A 26,674-nucleotide genomic window follows, 5' to 3' on the forward strand; every position below is an offset into this window, starting at 1 on the left:
TCGTCGCTGGGGTACAGCTGGGAGGTGATGCCGACGTAGTCGTCGTGCGTGATAATCATGTGGATGTGCGAGGGCCGGTAGGGGTGGCGGCCCATGATGCGGAGCAGCTCGGCCGAGGGGCCCGACGTGTCGATGGCGTACTCGGTCGGCTTGAGGCAGTAGAACCAGAACTTGCCGTCGGCGTTGGTGCGGAACTTGCCGCGGAGGTTGTGGCGGGTTTCTGGCGGCGCGGGCGGACGGGTTAGTCATGCTTGCTCCCCGCAAGTCCCCGCAAGAGGGTTGTGCCATGTGATGTGACGGGTGGCGTAGTTACAGGTAAAGGGGGCTGGCTGGCTTGAGGGATACGTACGGTTCTCGGGGTCAAATATATCGTATTTGCCGTTGGTGCTGGCCTGCCACATGTCAAAGATGGCGTTGGGGATGCCCTTGCCCGTCTCAGCGTCCTTGATGACGCCGTGGAAGAAGGTAAGCTGCCCGTCCGGGGGCATATTCTGGACTACGCTGTCGCCGTTCTCCCGGAAGGGCGTATCGGGCGACCAGAAGGGGCCCAGGATGGCGGACGACGTGGGCTGGGCGCCATTGGGGGCCACAATCTTGTTGTTAATCTCGATAACAAGCCTGTTGCACAGGCGTGCGTCTTGTTTAGCTGCTGGGGGGGGGCACGACAGTTTCGAGGGCTCTGCGGGAGACTCACGACTCAACCCCGAGGATGTCGCATACCCTCCATGCCTCGTTGCGGTTCTTCTTGTAGGCCTGGCCGATAGCGTTTACATAATTAACGCCAATAATCCACTCGTCCTGCGTAAGCTCGACCTCCCTGCAAAAGTCGTGCAGGTGCCGAATTAGGGACGAAAGGATCTCCCTGTGCCTTGGCTTTGTCTCGGGGCTCATCATATCGATAACATGTTGTGTAAAGTTTGGGTCATATTTGCTATTGTCGTCCTTGGGGGCGCTGTGGCCATCTGAGCCATTGGTGGCGGAGGCCATGGTGGCGGCAATAACGTGTGGTACAAATGGCGGGGTTTTGCGGGGAAGACGGTGTCGTACGGCAGGCAGGTGGTCTGCAGCAGGTGTGATGGTATCGGGTGGTGTGGGGGCTAGAGGAGAAGCCGCTTTATATTCGAAAGAGCTTTGGGAAGTGTTTGGATGATTGTGGAGCTGGTATTCGGTCTCATGGCCCCTGACTCTCTTGTGTTACTGGGCGGGCTATAGGGCTTCAAATGGCATTATAAGTGGGCTAGGTAGCTTCCGGCCGCTGAAGACTGAAAGTGCGGGGTCGCATGACGCGGCAGAGTGGGTGGGCGGCATCGAAGGGTCCCCAGGCCTGAGGGGGTAAACTTCGATCCGGCGCACCACGATGGCCTTGTGCCGCGAGAGACGCAGCCGCCCGGAGAACCCGTCTTTACACTCCAATAGAGATCCCGAGCGCCACGCCTCACGGCCTCGTGTTTAACTTATAATACTGAAAAAGGATCCAGGAGCGTGTTTGCCTGCCGATTTCTTTCCAAAGGTTGTTCCAAGTCGCCTTCGGGGTCAGTACCAGTACGTCCCCGCCCACACAGTCCTGAAGTCTAATTTATAGTATTTAATAGTTGTTCTTATTAATAATGAATAATGTTTCAGTAAGTATACAGGGTGGCAGGGGGGAATAAAATACCCCAGTTATGTAATATCGCCACACAGTCCAGCTGACTAGGCTAGTAAACAGTACTGTAATGCCTGCTACTGAAATAAGTAGGGTGGTGAGTGTTAGAGGAAGATACGTAACAGGGGTATTTTATTTCGGCCTGGTACCATAGTACTTGTAAAATCAAAATATTATATAACTTATACTTTTGAATTAACTCGAATATACCTATAATAAAACGCCATTAATTTATACAAGGTTTGATAATATTCAAGATTAGACAGGCAGTTATTTATAGCTTAGATAAGCCGTTACATTAATTTGAGATGACAAGCATAGCAGCATGCGATTACAACAGGGCAGAGAATGGCAATTGAAGCTTGACTTGAAAACTAGAATGCAGTGCTTTTCTACGTATCCTCTGAATCATCTGTCCTCTACACCAATGTACTATATAAAAACCCGCGTTAAACGTGGCCCGTCTTTCACCACGCCATGACTGCAGTCCCCTCGTGCTTCTCCGTTGGTTTGTGTACCTTACCCGTAGAAACGGCAACTCCTCTTGTCAGCGCATCGTAGATCCGCTTTCCGAACTTGGAGAAGGCGTTGGTCGAGCCGCCGATTTCCGTCAGTCTCTTCTCCAGGGGCGACAGCGCAAAGGTGAACTCTTCGCCGCCAATCCGCATCGCGTTGTGGGCCAGGTCTATCTCAATGGCGGCGCCCGTCTCTGCGAGCTCGTAGAATCGGTCATTGTTGATAGTAAAGCCCAATAGTCCCAGGGACGGCATGTTCCGAGCGAAGATGAATGCAAAGGTCTTCGCAATGACACACTTGACCCCAATACCTGAACAAGGAAATTGAATATCATTATTAGCAGAGCTACCTTGCCTGTGGAGAAAGACTCTCGGGGCAAAAGGCAGCCGAGGAGCCGGGGGGGGGGGAGGGGACAACGAGACAAGAATACTTGTTTCCGGACAGAACTTACCCAGCAAGGCCTGAACAGCTTCCTGGCGACTTGATCCACAACCAAAAGCCTTTCCGCCCACAACAACTTCGCAGCCAGCTTTAACGGCGGCGCGGAAATCAGGATCGGTCCTCTCCAAGCAGTGAGCCCCCAGCTCTTGGTTGGTATTGGACGTGAGCAGGAATTGAGCAGGGGCAAGCTGCCGCGGCATTTAAACAGTCAGCGGAGAAAAACAACAGAGTGGCCTGATGGCACGCTGTTGCCCTGGGTGCTACCGACCCTCGGGCCAAAGGTGCGGCGGGTGCCGTCATGCTTACCGCGTCTGTGTCGATAAAGTCACCCATGCGGTATACTTTGCTCTTAATGGTGTCCAAAGCCGGCTTGTCCACGCTGCGCGGCGTATTCGTCGCGGTGCTGTCCGAAGCGGCATCCGTGGCAGCACCCGATGTCGTGTTTGCCCCGATGGCACTATCCTGCCCCGGGGGTTGGACCCACATGGGCTCTTCCAAGACACCGGTAGGCAACGAACCTTTTCCTCTGACACTGTCCCATCGGTCTTCTGGGATAGAGTCAATCAATTCCTGCGGCGATCTTACCATCATGTCAAAGGATGATGCTGCCACGGTGGCGGCCGAGGCCAAGGAGCCGATCGCGCCTAGGGGGTGCAGACATGCAGTCAATATTAGGGACGCCGTTGGTGGTTGTAAAAGGGGAAGCGGAAACTGCGACGATGTGCACATACCCTTGCCCATGCGGTTCTTGAAGTTGCGGTTTTGGCTGCTCAGCCACACCGAACCCGGCGCGGCCATGTCGGCGCCGAGTCCCACACAGAACGAACAACCGGGGACGCCGATGGTGAAGCCCGCTCGCTCGTAAATGTCGATAAGGCCTGTCTTGCGCAAGTGCTGCTCGATGGGGCGACTGCCGGGGACGACGTGGCGCTTGCCATGAGCGACGGGCTTGAGGCCTGCATCCAGGCCGGCCTGGAGCACCAGGGCGCCTGCCACCAGATCCTCCTCGGCCGTGGTGCAGGCGCCGATGAAGACACCATCTAGCTTGGTGCCCGCGACCTCACCGACAGGCACGACGTCGTCCGGGCTGGGGTACCGCGCTACTGAGGGCTCAGCCTTGGACAGGTCAATCTCGTACAATTCGGCATAGGAACATCCCTCGTCGGCCTTGAAGTAGTAAGACGCCTTCTTGTGGTGGTTGGTTTTACGGGACTCGATGAAGTGCTTTGTGACAACATCGGGAACGAATATGCCTGTGATTCCACCGAATTCCTAGGCCAGGACTATTAGACGACAACGAGGAACGGTCGAGACGTGGTGGGCCGGGGTGGGGGGGGGTTGTGGGCAGCGCAACTAGGGTTGAGGAGGGAGGCGACAATAGAGTCAACGGGCGCCATTGTCACACATACCGCAGTCATATTGGCCACGGCGAAGCGCGCATCCGGGCTCAGCCATTGGCAGCCAGGTCCGGTATACTCAACCACCCTGTCAGCCGCGACTGTGTTTCGCTTCAGCTGTTGCAGGATATACAGGATGATATCCTTCCCGCCGACGCCGCGGGCTGGCTTGCCAGTGAAGCGTATCTCCACGACCTCGGGGACTTTGAACCAGATCTGGCCCGTAACCAAGGCCATAGTCACCTCGGTAGCACCGAGGCCTATGGACAGACAGCCATTGGCGCCGGAGCTGCACGTGTGCGAGTCGGAACCAATGATGATCTGCCCGGGCTGAGCTCGCTCGCGGTAAAACTCGGTATGCATGATAGTATAGTTATTGCCTTGGAATTGCGTCATCTTGAACCTCTTACGCGCAAAGTCCATTTTACGTACTAGACTCTGCATCAGGGGCGTGTCGGCGAGCCGCGGGTCGACGAAATGGTCGCCGGCCAGCCAAAAACGGTCGTTGCGGAACACGCCCGGGTCGCCGAGCTTATTGTATGCTTGGAGCATGCCCTGCCCCGGGTCCCGGATCAGTACGCGCCACCAAGCAGCCAGACGACGACGCAAGGGCAGAGGGGTAGATGGAAGGGCTTGAGACTTACATGCCAGCTGGCTTCACTCGCCATCACCCAGTCTACCGAGATAGTGATTATGTCGCCTGTCCTAACATAACCGGCATGAGATAGATCGTGCAGAGCAAATATCTTCTCCGTTACGTTCATGGGTGGACGGCCAGCGGGACGGGAAAGTAGGGGGGCGGCAACGACTCCGTCGTACCGCTCGGCTGAGTTCAACGACTCGAGCCCTGAGGAATAAAGGCCCCGGTTAGCACGGCAGTCGCTGTACGGAACACTTTTACAAGACAACCCCGGACCCATATGTGGCGAAGGCGCCGAAGAGGGGAACCCGGAGGGAGTGGGAGGAGCATTGCATACACGCTGAGGTCAGAAGAAGTAGTTCGTTAGCCTCTTCGGTCGCGACCGGGTCGTCCCACGACAAAGCCATGCCTCCCAAGTTGGTCGGCGCGGTAGCGATGCTCAACGTCTGCTGGATAGCATCGCTCTCTTTCTCGTGTCCATTGCGTCGCAAGTAGGCACTAAGAGCAGCCCAGACGGTAAGTGAATGCAAGGATGGCTGCTCTTCACCTGCTTGGATAGACGCCCAAGCGTCATCGTCCAGGCGAACGCCCCGTATGGTCTGCAAGATCTGAACCAGGCGGGAGTGAAGGGGTTCATCGGCCATGGTGTAATTGAAATCGGGGTCACTGATGTTCGAATACGGAACAATGTGGATGACGAGGACATAAGGAGAAGAAATACACCAGACGGATTGGAAAACCCCAAGTTATTACCCGAGGGTGTTAGTCAGCCTTCGTCAAAGCTAAACACCCCCTCCTCACGGAGGGGGCGAAAAAATGGGGTTGCTACTCCGAAAAAGGGGTTGCCAACCCCCATCACGAATACCCTTACTTTTGCGTGCGTTATATAGTATAGTCAACTTTTTATTTCTTAAAGTAATAACGCCTATAACGTTATATAATAACAAGAGTAGTATTAATTAATAGCCCTAATTAAGGGCTTTATAATAGTACCTTTTTTTCTTTTTTTATATAATAACTATAAATTTATATTACTACTATAATATAGGTATTACTTTTATTATTATTTACTATATATTACTAGTCCTTTTTTATTTATATTAATAGGGGTATAAATAGGTAATTTTATAGTATAACCCCTATAGCCTTCTAGCTATCTATTTTATCCTTTATAGTGTAATATTATAACTTATATTATAAGGGACCTTATAATATTAAAAGGCTAGCTATTAGTGTTATTAGTAGTAATAGTAATAATATATAACTATTATTATTATTATTACTCCTAGGTATACTAACTAATTCTTTACTTAATATAACTAAATTAATATCCTTGTTAATAAGGTTATTAATATCTATAAAGATCTTAGGGTTAAATTCTAGCCTTACTGCCTCTATAGCTATATTAGCTAATGCCTAATTAATATTACCTTAACTAAGAGGTCTTACTATATACTTAAATTAGTTAAGTATATACTATAGTAAAGGAGCTAGGTTAAGGTTAATAGTAAATTTTTTTTACCTTTAGTATTATTATTATACTACTATAGATCTAAAGGGTTAAATAGAATATATAGTTAATCTTCTCTAGTATAGACTAGCTACTGTTTAAAGGTTAGTTATTTTATTTATTTATCTACCTCTTAATACTTAGTAGCACTATATTACTACTAGACTTCTTTTTCTTACTTATAGGCTATTCTTTTTACTACTGCCTATTAGTACTATATTTTTACTTATATTACCTTTATAACTTACTTATTATATACCTCCTTTATATTTATAATAGTAACACTAGTTATAAAGGAGTATTATAGTTTAATAGCTTACTAGCACTAGCTTTTCTATTACTATATTTCTAGTTTAGTATTTTAGTCCTTAAGGTATTATTACTAGTACTTATAGGTAAAAGATCCTTTATAAATTAGTTACTTTACTACTTTAAATCCTCTCTTTAAAGGACTACTCTATATACTACTATATTTCTTCTTTATATAGTTAATAGTAAAAATTACCTTATTAAAGTAGTTATTATATAGTAAATAATAAATAAGATATAATAGTATATCCTTATTACTTTATTATATCTTCTTAACTAGTTAGCTAAGTATAATATTATTATATATAGGCTATATATTTACTTTCTTAAAACCTTTTATAATATAGGCAGTAGTAAAGGCCTCTTTAACTATAGTATTAAGGGTAATAATAAAGTTACCTCTTGTAAATATAAGGTTACCTTCCTATATATACCTATAGAGCACTGTCTATTAGGCCTTCTTAAAGTATTAAAAGACTCTTATATTTATTAGTTAAAGAAAGTGTATTATATAAGGCAAAAAAAAGGCAAAAATAATATTAAAGTTAATATAATATTCTATAAGCTTTAGACTTATATAGCCTATAAATCTATTAAGAAGGAGAAGGTAATATAGCTACTTTAACTTTTTTATAGTATCTTAATAGTTATAATATTTTACTTTTTATTTACTTAGTTAACTATTAAGTAAATATAAATTATAAGTATTATAACTATATATATTAATACTAAAATAGTCCTTAAAGAAGTAGCCTATTTAATAATACTTTATTAACCTTATATATACTTAGATATAAGGCTTATAAGAAGATATAACCCTAACCCTAACCCTAACCCTTATTCTAATATTACTATAAGGGATATAAAAATATATATATATAAGGATATTATAGTTGCCTATATAGAGATATACTCTATATATAACCTAATAGACCTATAAAGACCTATTAATAGTTACTCTCTTAGAAGTGCCTTGCCTCTAAGAGTATTAACGCATTAATAAGGTTAACAAGGTCAAGGTCAAGGCAACGATACAATACAGCCCAGGATACAGCCTAGGGTACTTTAAACAAGGTTGCCTAACTTAGGCAAAACAAGTGAAACCGGATCCAGCGAATCCGTAACAAGCCAAAGGTTTCAGAACTACTAATAACTATATAACTATAACTATTATAAAGGGTTAATATATATATAATATAGGGTTAATATATACTATTATAGAAGGATCTAGTAAGTGTTATTTATTATATATAGAAGAGAAGAAACCACTAGAAGTAGTTTTATTCTCTAAGTCTTTTAACAACAATAAACATATATATATCCTTCTATCTACTAATTTCCCTATCTCTTCTCCTATCTACCTAACCTTTCTTATTTATATAACTTTATATTAAAGTACTATATATAGTCTATTATAATCTCTTAGTTAAAAAAGCTAGTTAGTAAATATATAAAGTAAATACTTTCTTAGACTTAGTAATCTATCTAAGTAATAACTAACTATATTTTAAAGATTATATATACTAAGATAATATTACTAAATATATTACTAGACTTAACTAAGGTATATAACTCTTAATTAGCTAGATTTATAACTTTAGGTAAATAGTTATATTTTAGTAGCTACTTAAGAATAATTATATATAGCTAGCTACTAAGGTAGCTAATCTAGCACCTAGATTTATTAGTATTCTATATCTTAGATAGGCTAATATTATACTTATAGAGGGTAGCCTAGTACTAGGTAAAAAAGTCCTCTATTAGGGCTAGGTCTAACTTAGCTCTCTTCTAGTATAACTTAACTAGTTTAATAGTGCCTTTTTTCTAGAGCTTTAGATAGTTAGTAAGCTAGCTTTAAATAAAGTGCTTAGAGACTAGTAGTTAACCCTAGATACTACAGAGGTAGTTAGCTATTTCTTTAACCTAGAGTAATAAGGCTAAAAAGCTAGATTTATAAAGCTATATAACAAAGGCGCTAAGAGCTATATCTTTAGCCTTTATAAGTAACTAGGGCTAGCTAGGCTTATCTAGGCTAACGTAGAGGTTATAGCCTTCCTAAAGGGCCTAGAGGTACTTCTAAATTACTATATAAGATATACTATAATCCTAGGTAGCCTAGTATATAAAGAGTATATTAGTTACTAGCTTGCCTACCTATTAGTAGGTTACTTATTAATAAGTAATATATAGTATCTTAGCTACTTTTTTAGTAGTAATTATATTCTTATTATATTAGTAAGGTATATTAAAGGGTTAAAGTAAGGTAAATAGTTTAGTTATTATTAATATCTATTAATAATATATCTAAATAATTACTTGTTTTTAGTAAGAATATAATAAAAAGTAGGACTAGGCTAGGACAAGTAGTAACCCTATTTTCCTAGTAGTAACCTTATTTTTTTGCCTCCTCTATAAAGAGGGGGTATTTAGCTTATAGCGCTAACTAAGTTGCCCCTAGGTAGTAGTTATAGCTAAGACTACTATATACTACAGGACATAAGTTAGCTACTTAGATAAAAGGGTTTAGGTTAAACTTTATACTTAGCTTTATGTTATAAGTAGGCTAGGGTAACTAACTGTTAAAGTACGTAGATATAGCGGTTATCCTTATTTAATTAGAAATATATTAATTATATATCTATAGTAAATTTACTGTAGTTATTACCTTAAATTTATAGCCTTTAAACTAATGTATTTATTATCTAAATTACTACTTTTAAGTAAGAAAATCTATTTAATAAATACTAGTACTACTTTATGATAACCTAACAAGTTATAGGTAATATTGCTCTACTAGACAGGATATCTAGTAAGTAGTATAGTATTTATATAAGACTAACAATAGGTTAAATTAAGATACCCCCTTAGATATAAAAGAACTATAGTATAAGTTATATAAAGATAAAGAAGTAATTATAAAGATAAGGTAATTACTAGTAATTACTAGAGTAAGTACTTATTAGTATTTACTAAATACTTTTTAGTATTTAACTTTAGACTTTAGTAATTTAATTAATAAGAAGCTATATAAGCTAGCTTTATAACTATTAGATATTAAGGTTTAAAGACCTTATATATATAAAAATAAGATAATAATATAATAAAGAAGTAGAATATATATTACAGTATTAATAATACTGTATACACTGTATACACTAGATATAAGAATAACTACTTAGAAAACAGCTATATAGACTATATAATAATAGTATTTATATATAAAGAATAGGTCTTTTAAGTAAGACCTCCTCCTTCTCTAAGAAATTAAGAATATAGTTCTAGGTTATATAAGGTAAATAGATAAAATAATACCCTACTATAGGTAAAATAATACCCTATAACTTAATAGCTTACTTATTAAACCTAGAATACTAAAGAAATCCTTAGAATACCTAATAGATAAGGATAAGTAATCCCCTTATATCCTTAGTTCTAGTTAGCTAGTTAGATCTATAAGCTCTTCTACATCTATAACAATATAACACTTCTATATCTTATCTTCTATCTCTTATCTTTACCCTTATCTGTCCCTTTTGCCTCTAAAAACAACTATTCACTACTTAACTAATTACTAAGTAATTAATAAGCTAGTAAGTCTACTTTACTGTTTACTAAGTATTAACCTTAGCTTATTCTTAGTAGAAACCTTACTATTAGATTACCTACTATAATAGTAGACTACTTACTTCTATAGACTATTTACTTATAAAGTATATTAGACCTTTTTATTATATTTATATTATTTAATATCTTTTTACTAAGCTATAATATACTTATTACCTAAGCTTTATTTAGTAATAAAGCTAAATATTTTTTCTTTATATAGTCCTAGATCTATTAAGTAATAGCTAATTACTTTATTATATAGTTTAATAGCTTTAGTATATTTAGCTAAATACTTATAGATATTATAGTCTAGGTCTAGGTTTTATTAGTAATAAATAGGTTAATTTCTTTTTATATATTTAATAGTAGTATCTTTTACCTTAACTATACTTACTATTTACTTTAATTAGTAATGACTTTAAGTATAGCTATAAAAGTAACTAACTTATTATTTATTATAAAAGTTAAAAGATATATTATATATATACTATATACTATTTTAATTAATATTAATTAGTAACTTATAATTTAGACTATTAGTTATTAAAGTATATAAATATAGTAGTTAGTTATAATAATATCCTTAACTTAATTAGGTATATATATTAATAGTGTATTTACTAAGAATTTACTATATTTATAGCTTTAAGTTTATAGCCTTTTAACTAATGTATTTGTTATCTAAATTACTACTTTCAAGTAGGGAAATCTATCTAGCTAATAACAGCGAAATTTGCCTTACTTTTGCTTATTGCTAATTGCCACACTTTGACAACTAATAGCCATTAAAAGCCTTAAATCCAGCTTCACATGGGTGCTCTCAAGGGGATGAAATGCTGCCCGCAACTACTCACTGGGGGCACCCCTGCAATTACCCTCGTCACTTGACATAGGGTGGTCTTGGCACTATGGATCATTACTCTTGACAGGCTCCTCCGTATATAGTAGCCGATGGGGTCTGTGTGAAATTCACACTGTGAATATCCCTACTAGTATTTAAAAGAAGTACTCAAGCCTTACGATTGCAAATGGCCGGAGTCTGACATTCCCTTGACTTTTTTCAACCCAATGAAGTCAACATGGCCAAGTCACTGCCTTCGTGCACTTGGAAAAACGGATACCTCGCTCCTGCTGACCACGAGGCTATCTGGAGTCAGCAACAATACTTTACGGGCCCTCAAGGAGAGCCATCCCACTATGGTATTCAGCCAGAGAATGATGAGTTCACGTCTACCGCCGAGAATTCCTACGGGCGGAGCCGGCTTCGCACGTGGCCGGCACTATATAATGGCACTCTTGCACCTGGAGGGCCACCGAGCTGGTGGGATCCGGCGCAAGAGGTTGACGTTATCATATGTGGCGGTGAGCAGTGACAAGATTTTGTGCTCACGGAATATGGAGCAGTGATATTCTGACGAGTTTGCCAGCCGGCCCTTTTGGGCTCGAAATGGCCATGAATCTGGCCAGGCAAGGCATCAGCTTCCGCATTGTCGGTAGGTACTCTAGGGTAGCCTTCCACAGCACAAATGCCGAAGGCTAAGTGCAAATAACTGAACTGAGATCCACAGATAAGACCGAACGGCCGTGCCTCTCAGGCAGAGCAGACGGCCTGCAGCCGAGGGGGCTCGAGTACCTCGAATCGTGGGGTGTCGGAACCGAAGGGGCGGAAGAGGGTCCGATCCTCAACTCGACGGTGCTGTACCGCAACGGTGAGAAGCTCTTGCACGGCTGGTCTAGGCAGTGCGACTCGCGCTACAAGGGCGTCCACGTAATTACTCAGGGCCAGGTCGAGAAGATCTACGTCCGCGACCTGCTGCGGCATAGGGCCGTAGTCGAGCGGTGCGCCACAGTGGAGAGCTTTAAGGTACAGGAAGGCCAGGGCTCAGATTACCCGGTCTCTGCAGTTATAAAAAACCTCAAATCTGGGAAGACGGAGAATGTCCGCGCCAAGTATCTTATCGGGGCTGATGGGGCGTCCAGCAAGATCCGCAAGACCCTAGGTATTCCGTTTGATGGACTAGAGACGAGCTGCTTCTGGGCTATTATGGACTGCGAGTTTAAGACGGATTATCCTCATATTCTTGGATTCAAGTGAGGCCCAATTGAACCAAGTAATGGGACTTCTGCAAAGTGCGCTGACGAAATCAAGCTATCTTAGCCACTCAGAGTACGGAGGTTGTATCGTCATTCCGCGAGAGCAGGGCCAGACGCGGTAAGTCAAGCCACGAGGAACAATGGTGGATTGCAACCCTGTGAAAACGAACATCGCTCACACCCACAGGTTCTATGTCCAAATCACGGGGGCGAAGGCCGAGAAGGTAGAGGCTGCCATGAAGGTCTCCCGAAGAAGCAACGATTCCGCTGTGGGAGAAACCCAGATCCACGACCATGGCATCACTCCGGACGAGGTCCTTGAGCACTTGAACAAGATTATGGCTCCCTGGAAAGTTGAGTTTGCTTCGGCGATGAGTTGGTTTGCTCTCTGGCGAGGTTAGTGTTTTCTGTCCCTTGTTTTCGTACCTGCAGTTATGGAGCTCAAAGAACCAGAGGCTGATCACCTTGTTTTCTACCAGTGAATGAAAGAGTGGCGAGGACTTATTCGAGCCAAGATGGGCGCGTGTGGATTGGAGGCGACGCGGCGTGAGTGCCCCCCGCCCCCCTCCGAAAAAAGAAAAAAAGAAAACCTCACCCCTGCATGTATCAAGAACGCTAACAATACAACAGACACGTCCACAGCACCATGGGCGCATTCGGCCTCAACTCGTCCATCTACGACGCAGCCAACCTGGGGTGGAAGCTGGGGCTCAGCATCCGCGGCCATGCCCGGCCGGACGTGCTACTGCCCACCTACGACTGCGAGAGGCGCCTGTACGCAAACCGCGTGATCCGTACCTCGGGGGCCAACTTACGCTTCATCTGCAACCTGAAGCTCCCCCTCGCCCAGCTGCGCGGGCTAGGCGACGAGCTCGAGGCTCACGACATGGCGCTGCCTGAGCTCGACGGGACGGTAGAGGCGGACCGTCGGTTCGTGAACGACTTCTACCGCCGCAACGCGTTTTTCCTGATGGGTGTAGAGGGCCCCACGGTTGTCTCTGCCATATGCCCCGAGATGGGCAAGGGGCCGTCGGCGTCTGAGCCCGCTGCGCGGTCGTCTTCGCATCCCACGACCGTGGCAAACGGTGTCCGCGCCCCGAGCCCTCGAGTATGTCTCGAGACAAACCGCACGGGATATCTGTATGACCGCATGCGCGGCGTCGGCCGGTTCCACATCTTGGTATTTGCCTCTGACCTCCGCGGGCCAGCGCGGGAGGGCCTGGCGCATCTGTGCCAGTTCGGGCTCGGCGATGGACCCTCCGGGTTTTGGGCACGCTTCGGCGGGAGTGACAGGTTCAACCTACTCCTCATCACCAAGGCCCTTCCACACCAGTCTCGGCAGCTATTGCTCGGGGGCGGTGGTCACGTTGTAAACGGCAACACAGCCAGACCAAGGCTTACGAGACTAGCAGACCTGGCGACTGTGGTCTACGATGATCGTGCGCCGGACGAGGACGCGCATTACACCTATGGTATCAATCACGCTCGTGGCGCTGTCATCGTTGTTCGGCCTGATCTGATGATTGGAATGAGCGCATGGCCGGAGGACTCGGAGAGCATTAAGGGGTACTTTACTGGGTTCTTGAATGAGGTCAATGCGCGATGAGAGAAGTCCTCTGCTAGAGCAGACCATTAGTCAGACCACCGTTTCACGAACCACCCCCTTCACACACAGAGTTTTACACCAAAAACTCTAAAATCTACATTTAATTAATTAGACTTTTTTAACTTGAACAGGGCGTGTATTTTTGAAAGCCCTTGACGTATCTGCCTTTAGCACTACTACTTCTAATATTCCCTAACATTAATCAGATGCATCCTCCATTGAGCGACTAGGCAAAGGCTACTTTGGAGAGAGTTCAGGCCGATGTATACGACACACACTTTATGTAGCCCTGTGCAGCCGCAACTGGCTGCCCTAGGTTTTTCTCCACTGCGGTTTTTCCTAGGGCAGCCCCGGAATAAGCAGAAACTGAAGCAATCAGTGCCAAGTACTTGTCAGTACTATTTAGGAAGGGGCAAGAAAATCGTGGCCAGGTGTCAGATATCTTGGATATAGGGGCAAAAGGCCAATATAGAGGAAAGGGTATCTAGAAAGAAGGAATCTCTATAAGCCGTTAGTTACTCCCTTGGCAACGAGAGATTAGGTTAGATTAGTATATCCCCTCAAGAGCAATAAGGCCCCATCTCCACTGTGGGCACCAGTAATGACCCCGCAAAGGTCAGAACATGTATACCTAGTACCTCTATTTACGCCTATTTTTGCCTATGCCAGGGGTACCAGCAATTTCCCTCCTTACAAAGAGCCACGTTATAAGTTAAGTAACTACGATAAGACTTTCTTTGCCAAGTGACACTATTCCTAGATGTCTTACCTAGGGCTACTAGTCTTTATTGTAGGTAATTCTAGGTAGGTTGCCTAGGCAGACCCTAATATAGTCCTGTATTTCTTTAGTAGCTCTAGCAGCTTTAGCAGATATACCAGAGGTCACAGAGGTATTAGAATCAGAAGACATTACTAAATAGTTAATAATATTAATTTTAGTGGTGTTGCTATACAAAATAACATTGAGATAAATGGTGTTGCGTCATGTATTCTTGTCACGTGCGCGTAGTGCGGAGAAATAAGTAGAGATAGGGCCTTATCGCTCTTGAGGGAATAGGTTAGTTTTACAATATTTCCAAACTTTAGCACTTTAGTAAAGTCTAATATAGTTAATTTTTGTAATAAAAATATATTACTAATATTAAAGAATTTGTTTCAAGTTTTATATCTAAATAAGCTTCTTTTAACAATTTAAGAAGTAAATAATTTAAGTTAAAAATCTTGATTTAATGTGTAGCCTATTGTAACAGCACCAGTATGGGAACAGTAATTAAAACGTAGGTCCTGTATTAAACAGAAGCTGATTCTTAATCTAGCTATCGCCAGCATATTGCTGGGGAAAGGGTGCCTCATACGTGGGGACTTCAAGTGGCCCCACCTTGTATAACACTCCACTAAACTCAGCTGGGAACGATGTCCCGCACGGCGCCAGCAACCAAGAACAACAAGAGTCTAATCTAGAACTAGATTGCCCCCCTCCACCCCGGTGCCAAACCGTCCCCATTAACAAACTATATATATAGTAGCTTTCGAATAAGGTTTAATAAATGGATAGTAATTTATTAAAGTGGAATGTAATAATAGGGCCCTTTAGGCCCTTGCGGCCTTTACATGGAGTACGGGTGGGGGCGAAATGGTATTTGGCCGTATCTAACCACTTTCAGCAAGCGAATGAACCGTCACAGCCACTATATCGTGGCTATAACACAGTAAAGACCCTTAGAGGAAGGCCTTTATCTTAGGGTTTAACAGAATTCCGGCGGTCAGGGGCCCTCAGCTCTATCAGTACAGAAATTGCAACAACCCTTTTATACTAATTCCAAGTTCTTTTCAACCAACAACTTGGTCTTAACCAGCCCCTTAGGTAACCGTTGCATAAGTAACTAGTTTTTCCCAAATGTAATAATCAGTTGAACCAATCAAGCAGAGGACCGCGAGCAGAAAGGCAAAATGACGACCCAGTTTCCTTCACTAGTAGTATTCGGATCTCAAGCTGGGACTCTATCAAAAGCTTCGCTGCTGCGATTGCGGTCTCTGCTCCATGGTAGAATCGAACAGAGAGGCATCGTCGAGGCGATGCATGGCCTCCCTGCCGCCTGGGACGCCCTGGTCGCCTTTGATCCGCAGCTGGACGGTCTTGACGGCAGGAACCAGCTCGAGCAGCTGGTCAGCCTCCTTGGAGGACATGGTGACGATGAGCAGGGCCTCGTGCCAGCCTTGGGAACGAACACAACGGCTATGCCCAACATGTTACTCGCGCCCTTGACCGTCTTGATCCACATGGTTGAGTACTTCACTTACCTGAGACATGTAGGCACCTCACATCGAAAGGTGCTTCAGTCAGTCGCCCGGAATGGCGGCTTTCAGGGCTTGTGCATCGGCCTCTTGTCTGCCATCGCCATGTCCACCTCCGAGGACGAAGTGCAGGCTATTCAGGTGGCTGCACGCGCATTAAACCTGGCGCTGGCAATCGGGGCTTACGTTGACCTGGACGCTCGGTCGGCCAGCCCGCCAGGGGAGTTCTCGTGCTTTGTCGTGCGTTGGAAGCAGCAAAGCGATAGGGAACAAGTTCTTGGAATATTGGAACAGTTTCCCCAGGTTTGTCTTTCCTTCCTGCACAATGTGCAGACCAGAGGAGGATATCAGCTCAACCTCACACAGGCCTATATTTCTGTCATCTTGGATGATAGCAACGTCACCGTCACTGCAGATCGGCAATCTTCCAGAGACATCATGAACAGTCTCAACTCAATTGGAGCGGTCACAAAGCCCATCCCACTCAACGGCCGCTTCCACTCACGAGGAAACAAGGAAATATACGCAAAAGTGCTATCACTCGGGCAGTCAGATGCACGGTTTCGTCTTCCGGGCTCAGCCTCGCTGCACACACAAGTGTTTGGTGGGGATGGCGAGCCCATCGACTCGAACGAGCTGCAAGAGACTGCGCTCAGATCTATCTTGGTCGACCAAGCGGCATGGCACAAGGCTCTGGCGAAAGCACTATATCGGGTGTCGTCCACGCCGTCCGCAAAACCCCTGGTCATTTCACTGGGCCCCGTGGATTGCATACCACACTCCCTGGTCAACAAGTACAGCCTCGACATAGCCACCTCGGCATCCTTCGGGGGCCTGAGTGCCGAGGCCTCATATCACACGTATGCGGACGACTCAATAGCCATCGTCGGGATGGCCTGCCGCCTCCCCGGCGCCGACAACCTCGACGAGTTCTGGCAGCTCCTCCTCTCCGGCTCGTCGATGCTTGGTAGGCTCCCGGGCGAGCGCTTCGCCACGACGGGCCTCCGGCGCTCCCCCAAGGAAGACACGCCGTTCCTCGGGAACTTCGTGCGCGACGCCTTCGCCTTCGACCACAAGTTCTTCAACAAATCGTCCCGCGAGGCCAGGTCCATGGACCCGCAGCACAAGCTCATCCTCCAGGTAGCATACGAGGCCCTCGAGTCGGCCGGGTATTTCAGCCGCGGCGGGCAGCCCAGGGACGTCGGGTGCTACATTGGCGTGGCGGCGTCCGACTACGAGGATAATGTGGCCTCGCACGCCCCGACGGCCTTCTCGGTCACCGGGGCCGTGAGAGCATTTGTCAGTGGCAAGATCAGTCATTTCTTTGGCCTAAACGGCCCATCGCTCGTCTTCGATACGGCCTGCTCTTCCTCGGCCGTTGCCATCCACACCGCCTGCCAGGCCATCCGGTCGGGGGACTGCTCCATGGCATTGGCCGGGGGTGTCAACGTCATCACCAGCCCGACCCTTCACCAGAACTTGGCTGCGGCGAACTTCCTCAGCCCCACGGGCGAGTCCAAGTCCTTTGACGCCCGCGCGGACGGCTACTGCCGAGGAGAGGGCGCCGGGGTGCTAATGCTTAAGAGGTACTCGGCAGCCGTGGCCGACGGCGACAACATCTTCGGCGTCATCGCCGGCTCCGCTGTAAACCAGAACGCAAACACTGCTCCCATCACCGTGCCCGTGTCTTCCTCACAGACGAGCCTCTACACGAGAGTACTCCAGCGGGCGCATATGGATCCAAAGAGCGTGTCATATGTCGAGGCGCACGGGACAGGCACACCAAAAGGCGACCCAATCGAGTGTGCCAGCATCCGTGAGGTATTCGGAAACCAGCCGTCCCGCAAGCTGTATTTCAGCTCCGTCAAGGGCAGCATCGGGCACCTCGAGGGCGCGTCGGGGGTGGCTGGCATCATCAGGGTGCTCCTGATGATGCAGCACCGGACCATCACGCCGCAGGCGAGCTTCAGGACGCTGAATCCGAGTATCCCACCGCTTCTCCCGTCCAACATGGAGATCCCCGAGGCCCCAAGGCCGTGGGAAACCGACTTCATGGCGGGCATCGTCAACAACTACGGCGCTGCTGGCAGCAACGCAGCACTGCTAATCTGCCAACCTCCGCCCACGCAGCCGGGATCTGACCTGACCAGCGCGAGGGCCTCCGACAGTTACCCCATCATGATCCGTGCCAAGTCTATTGCAAGCCTGTCTGCCAACTGTAACGCGCTTCTTGCATACCTGGATCACCAGGCTGGGAGCCATTTCCCACCACCGTTGGCAAGTATTGCTTACTGGGCTTCCATGCGACAGAACCCCGAGCTTCCATTCTCATGGAAGGCGCGGATCTGGTCTCTCGAGGGCCTTCGAGATGAACTCAAGAGAGAAATCGAGGCCCTGGCAAAGACAAAGGAAGTCCAGTCACCAGCCAAAGGGCCTGGCGCAAGTGAGAAGCTACCCGTTGTCCTTGTCTTCTCAGGCCAGACCGGTAGGCTGGTGAAGATGTCGAGGGAGGCATATGACAGCTCCGTCCTGCTGAAGAGACACATGGACAGCTGCGATGCCATTGTCCGGTCCCTAGGATACCCCGGGATTCTCCCGGCCGTGTTCACCCAAGAACCCATCGCCGACATCGTGACGCTTCACTGCGCCATCTTCACCGTCCAGTACGCCTGCGCGCAATCATGGATCGACGCAGGCTTGCAGGTGCAGGCCGTGATCGGGCATAGCTTCGGCCAGCTGACTGCCCTCTGTGTTGCGGGCGCCATGTCCCTCGAAGACGGCATCAGGCTGATAGCGGGCCGCGCAGCACTGGTGCAAAGTGCTTGGGGCAATGAGAGGGGTGCCATGGTGTCCATTGATGTGGACTCGGCCCGGACGCAGCAGCTTGTGATGGCGGCCCGAGAGAGGGACATCGATGTTGAGGTTGCCTGCTATAACGCGCCCAAAAGGCAGGTAATCGTGGGCTCCGAGGCTGCGGTTGCATCTTTTGAGACCTTCGTGTCGCAGAACCAGCAGGGCGGGCTGGCGTCGCCTGCGTTGAAACGGCTGGAAGTCACGCATGGCTTTCACTCCAAGTTCGTCGACAACATCTTGCCGGGCTACCGGGATCTCATCAAGCCCATCCGACTCCGACAACCAGACATCCCCGTCGAGACATGTTCCCCCGGCAGGGCTTGGGAACAAGTCACCGCAGAGCTAGTGGCGGCACAATCCCGAGAGCCCGTGTGTTTCGGCGAAGCAGTGAGTCGCCTCCAAGCTAGGCATGGGCCTTGTTTGTGGCTCGAAGCCGGCTCCGGATCTGCCGCCATACCTCTGGTTCGGCAGGCTCTTGAGCTTCGGGTTTCAGAACCTTCGCCTCACTCGTTCCACCCAGTAGATCTCGGCGGCAAACAGCCTCTGGACGCCCTCGCCGATGTCACCCTGGGCCTGTGGAGCAAGGGAGTCCGGATTCAATTCTGGCCATTCCACCATGTCCAGAGAAATATGTACGCCGTGTTACACTTACCTCCGTACCAATTCGAGAAGCACCATCACTCGCTCGAGTATATCGACAAGCATGTTGCTGAGACTGACATGGCTACGGAGAAGCGGGCAGGGATGGTCTCTCTGGTTGAGAAGATTGATGCACATACGTCCGTATTCCGGATCGAACAGACAAACCACGTATTTATTGATTTAATCAATGGGCACCGTGTCCTTGGCAACCCGCTCTGCCCGCTGTCTCTTTACGTCGAGATGGCCACGCGAGCAGCAGCGCTCCTCACACCGGGATTCAAGCCAGAGGAGCACGTGCCCGAGGTCTGCGACCTCGAGATATTCGCGCCCCTTGGATGGAACACCAGCTGGGAAGTCCAAATCACCCTCGAAGAGAGCCAGCAGGGCGGGGGAAATCAATCGTGGGACGTCACCTTTACCAGCTTCCCGCACTCGCAACCCACGAAGAAGGTGCGGCACGCATCAGCGTCCATTTCTATGCTCCCGTCAAAGAACCCCAAGATGGCGGCATCCTTTGAGCGGACCCAGCGGCTTATCGACACCAAGAAATGCAAGGATATGTTCGCCTCGGACGCCTCGGCAGGTATCAAGGGCGCTCTGGTATACAAGATGTTTGACAAGGTCGTCAACTACTCGGCCATCTACCGCGGCGTGCAGAAGATATCGTCCCAAGACCGCGAGGTCGCAGGGTATATATTCCTGCCGCCTCCGACGCCGGCAACATCATCACCGTCACAGAGGCAAGACGTGTCAATTTGCAACCCGCTGGCCATTGACAACTTCACGCAGGTCGCCGGGCTACACGTCAATGGGCTCGACGACTGTGGGAATGACGAGGTCTATATCTGCTCTAAGGTTGAACAGCTCCAGATCAACCAGGGTCTGGCGCTGGAGGACACCGTAGCTGGCCGTGGCCCATGGCTGGTATACTCGAATTTCGTTCGCAGCGGGGGAGACCGCGACCTGCTCAATGATCTTTACATCCTAGATGAGAGGAGCGGTGCCCTAGTTATGACGATCCTCGGAGTCAGGTTCACGAAGACAAATGTTCACTCGCTTCAAAGGGTTCTGGCGCGAGCCAATATGCCTTCCACAAAAGCAACAGCCAAGGCCTGGAGCCATAGCTCTGGTTTGCTTGCGCCTCAGAAGCAACCTGCTGCGAAGGAGCATGGAGAGACACTAGCGGCGAGGTCGGAAAAACCGAGGACTGAAAAGCTACGTGCCCGCATGGTAGATGAGGTCGGTGTGATCAGCGCTGCCGTGCGCCACCTGCTCAACGAGGTGATGGACGTGCCCCTTGACGCGATCCGCGACGAGACTCTTCTCAGCGAATGGGGAATAGACTCCCTTATGTCGACAGAGGTGTTAAATGCCATTAATGATCAGTTCTCCGTGCACATCTCGGCTGACCTTCTGAGAGGTGACTTCGGGTCGCTCTGCGCGGCCATTTCGGCCTCGTCTGACACATCTAGCATCAGCCACAGCAGCGAGTGCAACGCAGCCTCCAGCTGCGAACATGACTCGCGTTGGACGACTTCACTTTTTGACAGCACCGCCTATGCCACCCCTGTGGTCAAGGCTGACCCGGAGGCGACGTCTAAACTTGAGGCGCTGGTGGCCGAGCACCTCGATATCACTGGTGGCATTGCGCGGGACGTCCTCCTTGAAGAGGTCGGCGTCGACTCGCTCCTGGGAATGGAGCTTGGCTCTGCCATCGAGCATGAATTTGGCATCAAGATCGACATGGGGAGCCTTCCTCGTGGAGTTCGATATGGTGATCTAGTTGATGTTATTATTTCGCATAAAACCAGGGAATTCAAGGAAACACCATCCCCATCTATCACGGCTGTCCAGGAGACGGTGATGGGAATAGGCCACAGTAGCGCCGTCCCTAATCATCTCGGGACGACAAGCGAAGAAGAATGGAAGCCGGTGGAGCATGCAGACGAGGACTTCGCCGCCATCAGAGATGGCTATCGGCACTTTGCCCAAGAGGCCGGCTATGCTGGCTTCCGGACGCGTGTGTACCCGAAGCAGAGAAAGCTGGTCGCCGCATACGTGCTGCAGGCATTTTCCGCTCTGGGCTGCAATATGGCCAGCCTCAAGCCGGGCGAGGCCCTCCCAGCGATCGCCCACATCCCAAAACACGCAAAGGTAATGGGCCAGTACTACATGATCCTGTGCGACGAGTCACTGCTGCGTTTTCAAGAAGGAAAGTACGTCAGGACAGACGTCCCCATCGAGGAGGTCGACACGGCACGACTGCATGAGGATCTCAGCGCCGAGTTCCCCCAGCACGCGGGTGAGCTCAAGCTGCTCGGGGCAACGGGCACGCGGCTCGCCGATGTCCTCTCCGGCAAGACGGACCCCCTCCACATTCTCTTCGGAAGCAAGGCCGATCGTGACCTGCTCGAGGATGTATATCTGAACTCTCCCATGTGGCTGACGGGGACCAAGGTGCTGACCGGCTACCTCATGACGGCCCTCTCGCCTGGTCGCCGCGGTCCAGGCGCAGGCAGGCTGAGGATCCTCGAGCTGGGCGCAGGCACGGGTGGTACAACGCGCCACCTGCTTCAGACGCTGTCAGGCATGGGCGTCGATTTCACGTACACGTTTACGGACCTGTCATCGTCACTCGTGGCGGCGGCAAAGCGCAAGTTCGCACAATACGGCGGCGCGATGGAATACACGGTGCTCGACGTAGAGAAGGCGCCCCCGCATCAGCACGTAGGCAGATACGACATTGTCGTGTCCTCGAACTGCATCCACGCAACCAAGGACCTATTCGTGTCCAGCACCAACCTGCGCAAGCTGCTCAGGGACAATGGCGTGCTCTGCCTGCTCGAGCTGACCCGCAACATCTACTGGCTGGACTGCGTCTTTGGCCTGGTCGAAGGGTGGTGGCTGTTTGAGGACGGCCGCAGGCATGCGCTTGCCAGCGAGACACTCTGGAGGGACACGTTGCTGAGGGCTGGCTTCAGGCATGTCAAATGGAGCGATGACGCCAGCGAGGAGTCGGATCAGTACCGCCTCATAGCTAGCTTTGTTACTGCGCCAACCTCGAGGCTAGAGGCGGTCCGGCCCGGGCGCCTGGAAACCAGAGACACGGTGGAATATGCCAATGTTGACAGCATCTCACTCCAGGCTGACCTATACTATCCGCAGCAGAGCGATGCTGGCAAGCCTAACAGGCCAGTTGGTAAGTTCCACCTTACTGCACAACCGCCACGTGTTGATGCCATGCAGCTGACGAAGTAAGGTACACAGCGCTCATGATCCACGGCGGTGGCCATATCATGCTTTCACGCAGGGACATCCGGCCGCGGCAGACACGGCTGTTGCTGCAAAAGGGATTCCTCCCAGTCAGCATCGACTACCGCCTGTGTCCCGAAATGACGCTGACCGAGGGCCCCATGACAGACGTCTGCACCGCACTGCACTGGGCGCGGACGCAGCTCCCGGCCCTGTCGGCCTCGCTGTCCCGGCCGGACGTGCGCGCAGACGGGAGCCGTGTGGCCGTCGTCGGCTGGTCCACGGGCGGCACACTGGCCATGAGCCTCTCGTGGACGGCGCCCTCGCGCGGGATCCGGCCGCCCGACGCCATCCTGGCCTTCTACTGCCCGTCCGACTACGAGTCGGACTTTTGGCGGCGGGCCAACTTCCCCGAAAACACCAGAGGGGCGGCAGAGCAGGCCCAGGCGCAGGGCGGCTACGACCTGCTCGAGGGCGTGCGCGCCGGCGGTCCCATCACCGCCTATAACGTGACGCCACCACGCGACGGCGGGCGGGGGGCTGTTGGGGGCTGGATGTCGCTGTCGGACCCGAGGTCGCGCATTGCGCTGCACATGAACTGGCGGGGGCAGACGCTTCCAACGCTGCTGGACGGGCTGCCGAGCCGGGCCGCTGCTGAAGCCGACGTGGACTGGGAGAACCGGCCACAGCCCGATGCGGCGCGTGTCGCTGCGGTGAGCGCGCTCGCACGGGTCCGGGCGGGCGACTACAGTGTGCCGACATTCCTGATCCACGGTACCGCTGATGACCTCGTTCCGGTCGAGCACACGCAGAGGATCAGGGACATGCTTATGGAGAAGGGGGTCCCGAGCGGGCTGGCTGTGGTGGATGGCGCGGTGCATTTATTTGACTTGTACCCGGACACCGAGGGGAAGCACTGGGCGGCGGTGCAGGAGGGATACGAGTTCCTTGTGAGGCAGTTGGGTATGTAGTCTAAGAAGTGTGAGACGAAGGTAGTAGAGAACCTCGGGAGGTTTGATATTGATAGATGGTGTGGTACGATGGCGGATGGATTAGAAGGTACTTAGGTATATGGCTTCTGAATCTGGGTTGGTTGGTTGGAATTGTCAAAGTAGGCGCAATATGCTCGTGACTAGCATAGACCTCCTAGACCATGGGACCGGATTAGGAAAGGTTATTATAAGATATTAGACATATTACTAGAATATATTTTACTACTAAAATAACTAAAATCTAATATTATATATACTTAAACCTTAGGCTATATAACAATTAGAAATATATAGATATTTTTAGTAAATAAAGATATAGTAATATATTTATTAGTAAATACTAAGAATTATTATTATAGTAGTTTATACTTAATTAATTAATAATTTATTTTTAATACTAATTTATATTACTTAAAGTAGTAAATAGCTTTTATATAATACTTACTATTTTTTGTTTTATAAATAACTAAAAGTATATATAGAATACTTAGCTAAAAAGCTAAGTAGACTAGTCTACTTAGTATTAATAACTAAACTAAAAGGCCTACTTATAAAGTATCTAGAAGGTAATTAACCTCTCTATTATATATAATAACTATACTAATATAACTAGTCTCTTAGTATTACTTAGTTACCTAATACTAAGGTAATTCTAGATTATAGGTTAGAATAATATTACTAAATAAATCTATAATAATATAGTTAAAGAAAAGAACTTACTATAAGTAAAATAAATAAATACTAAGGTATTATAAGTTAACTACTAAAGAAAGACTAACTTAAAGTAGTATAATATTATTATAGTTAGTAATCTAACAGTAGGGTTTCTACTAGGAATAAGCTAGGGTTAATACTTAGTTAATAGTAGTATAGGCTTACTAGTCTATTAATTACTTAGTAATTAGTTAGGTAGTTAATAGTTATAAAGGTAGCTTATATAGCTCTTGTTAATTAGATTACTAAGGTTAAATACTAAAAGTTATTTAAATAAATTATATTATAAGAAGTTAATTACTAAAGAGCTATAAAAGTCTATCCTTAAGTGTGTCTAAGTTTATCTTATTTATAAGTCCTAATTCTTCTAAATAACTAATAATTATAAGTAATTATTATCTTTATATAAGGTAAGCACTTAGTAAATACTAGTAAGTGCTTACTTTAGTAATTACTAGTAATTACCTTATCTTTATAATTACTTTTTTATCTTTATATAACTTATATATTATAATATTAACTATTATAGATAAATATTAGAGTTATTAGGTTAACCCTAATAACTTATTACTAGTAAATCCTTAGATATTTAGCTATAAATTCTCTAAGGATTTATAAGTAATTAGTTAGTTATTTAACTAGCTAACCTATAATAATTATCCTTTTTTTCTTTATATATAATAAAGAACTATAGTTATTACTATTATTTATTAATTACTATTAATATATATAGTTAACTATATTAACTTATCCCTTAGTGTTATTAACACTAATTAGTAGTTAACCTTACTATTAACTATATAAGTTAACTTTACTATCTAAACTATAGATTAGTAAAGACTATAAGAAGAAGTAATTATTACTAGTTAATTATTTATACGCCTAGAGTAAGCAAGTACTAAAAAACGCCTCTATAAATACCCTTACTATAATAGTTTATACTAATTACTTATTATAATAGGTTAATTAATAGATTTATAACTAGTCTTCTTAACTAGTAGAAACCTTATTAATTTATATTTATTATATAAGCTTTATTACCTTTAGAGAAGTATTTTTAACTATAAAAAACCTCTTACTTTATATACCTATAACTAACTAGTAATTATTTACTATATCCTATTTATTATAAGCTCTTTAGCTTACTAACTTCTTTTTTGTATATATATACTCCTTTTAGTAACTAATAGCGTTAATAAGTAGCTAATATAATAGCTTATTATTTTTTCCTAAGTTATTTACTTATAAGAGTATATTTTTTCCTAACTATTTATACTACTAGTAGTAATCCCTTTAATAAATATATATACCTTCTAGTCTACTAGAAGAAACACCTATATTTAAGAGGTTATTAAGTTAATAGAGAATAATAGTAAATAATACTACACCTATAAGTAAAAGACCTAAGCTAAGATAAGTAAGTATAATAAGCTTAGAAGTAAGTAAAAGTTATAAGCTACTACCTTATTACCTATAAGGTAATAAGAAAAGGTTTATAATAAGTATAATATACTATCTAATATAAAGTAGTAAGTAGTAATAATTAATAATATTTTTACTATACTTACTAACTTTATATAGTATATTCTCCTATAGTAATAAGGAAAAGACTATATTAAGAAGTTATTAATTAACCTTATAAAGAAGTAATAAGCTCTTATACTTAATACTATTACTATATTTTATATTAGTAGTTATAAGTATTATAACTATATTAGTAGTAAATTACTTTACTATACCTATAAGGATTTTAGTAAATAGTCTATAAATAACTTAAAAGTAATTAACTAAAAGGTTCTAATAAGCCTATATAACTTTCTTATTAATTATAGTGTATAGGTTAACTATAGTAAACACCTATTAATTACTTAATATATATTTAATACCCTTTAATAAGAGAAAGGTGCCTACTAGACTAATAAAATAATTACTATTATTAAAAGATAATTATATAACTTTAAACTATACCTTAAAGACCTTAACTTTATTAAGAATATCTAAGGTTATAATATAATCCTATATAATAAAAGACTAGCTAAAGTACACCTATTACTAGTAATTAGCTATTAGACCTCCTATAATAACCTAATCTTTACCTTACTACTACCTTTATTAACACTAAAACCCTATATAATAGCTAAAATCTATAGCCTATATATAAT

General features: G+C 46.0%; 4 protein-coding genes across 4 annotated transcripts; 2 read left to right on the plus strand and 2 right to left on the minus strand.

The window, feature by feature from the left end:
- LY79DRAFT_181320 (Intradiol ring-cleavage dioxygenase) lies at positions 1-1,114 on the minus strand (the record flags this gene model as incomplete). The annotated part of the gene is made up of 3 exons (XM_060551305.1): positions 695-1,114; positions 350-618; positions 1-220 (listed from the first exon to the last, which is right to left on the minus strand). Coding segments are annotated over exons 1-3 (782 nt in total), but the record flags the coding sequence as incomplete, so codon positions are not given.
- Positions 1,115-1,994: 880 nt separating this feature from the next.
- Positions 1,995-5,333, minus strand: LY79DRAFT_574000 (aconitase family protein). The gene is made up of 7 exons (XM_060559539.1): positions 4,977-5,333; positions 4,644-4,846; positions 4,012-4,554; positions 3,334-3,874; positions 2,909-3,246; positions 2,613-2,790; positions 1,995-2,471 (listed from the first exon to the last, which is right to left on the minus strand). The coding sequence occupies exons 1-7, from the start codon at positions 5,281-5,283 to the stop codon at positions 2,113-2,115; spliced, it is 2,469 nt and encodes an 822-aa protein (XP_060406780.1). The 5' UTR covers positions 5,284-5,333; the 3' UTR covers positions 1,995-2,112.
- A 5,775-nt stretch (positions 5,334-11,108) lies between these two features.
- Positions 11,109-13,764, plus strand: LY79DRAFT_645254 (FAD binding domain-containing protein; the record flags this gene model as incomplete). The annotated part of the gene is made up of 7 exons (XM_060562439.1): positions 11,109-11,426; positions 11,492-11,557; positions 11,633-12,155; positions 12,214-12,276; positions 12,346-12,554; positions 12,638-12,704; positions 12,789-13,764. The coding sequence occupies exons 1-7, from the start codon at positions 11,144-11,146 to the stop codon at positions 13,762-13,764; spliced, it is 2,187 nt and encodes a 728-aa protein (XP_060406781.1). The 5' UTR covers positions 11,109-11,143.
- A 1,950-nt stretch (positions 13,765-15,714) lies between these two features.
- Positions 15,715-23,777, plus strand: LY79DRAFT_531018 (beta-ketoacyl synthase domain-containing protein; the record flags this gene model as incomplete). Its single annotated transcript, XM_060556225.1, has 3 exons — positions 15,715-16,362; positions 16,426-22,753; positions 22,822-23,777. 3 exons carry the CDS (start codon positions 15,715-15,717, stop codon positions 23,775-23,777), a joined length of 7,932 nt encoding a protein of 2,643 aa, XP_060406782.1.
- Positions 23,778-26,674: the final 2,897 nt, after the last annotated feature.

Source organism: Colletotrichum navitas (genome assembly GCF_030913465.1).
Source record: "Colletotrichum navitas strain CBS 125086 chromosome Unknown LY79scaffold_257, whole genome shotgun sequence".
Lineage (NCBI taxonomy): Eukaryota > Fungi > Ascomycota > Sordariomycetes > Glomerellales > Glomerellaceae > Colletotrichum > Colletotrichum navitas.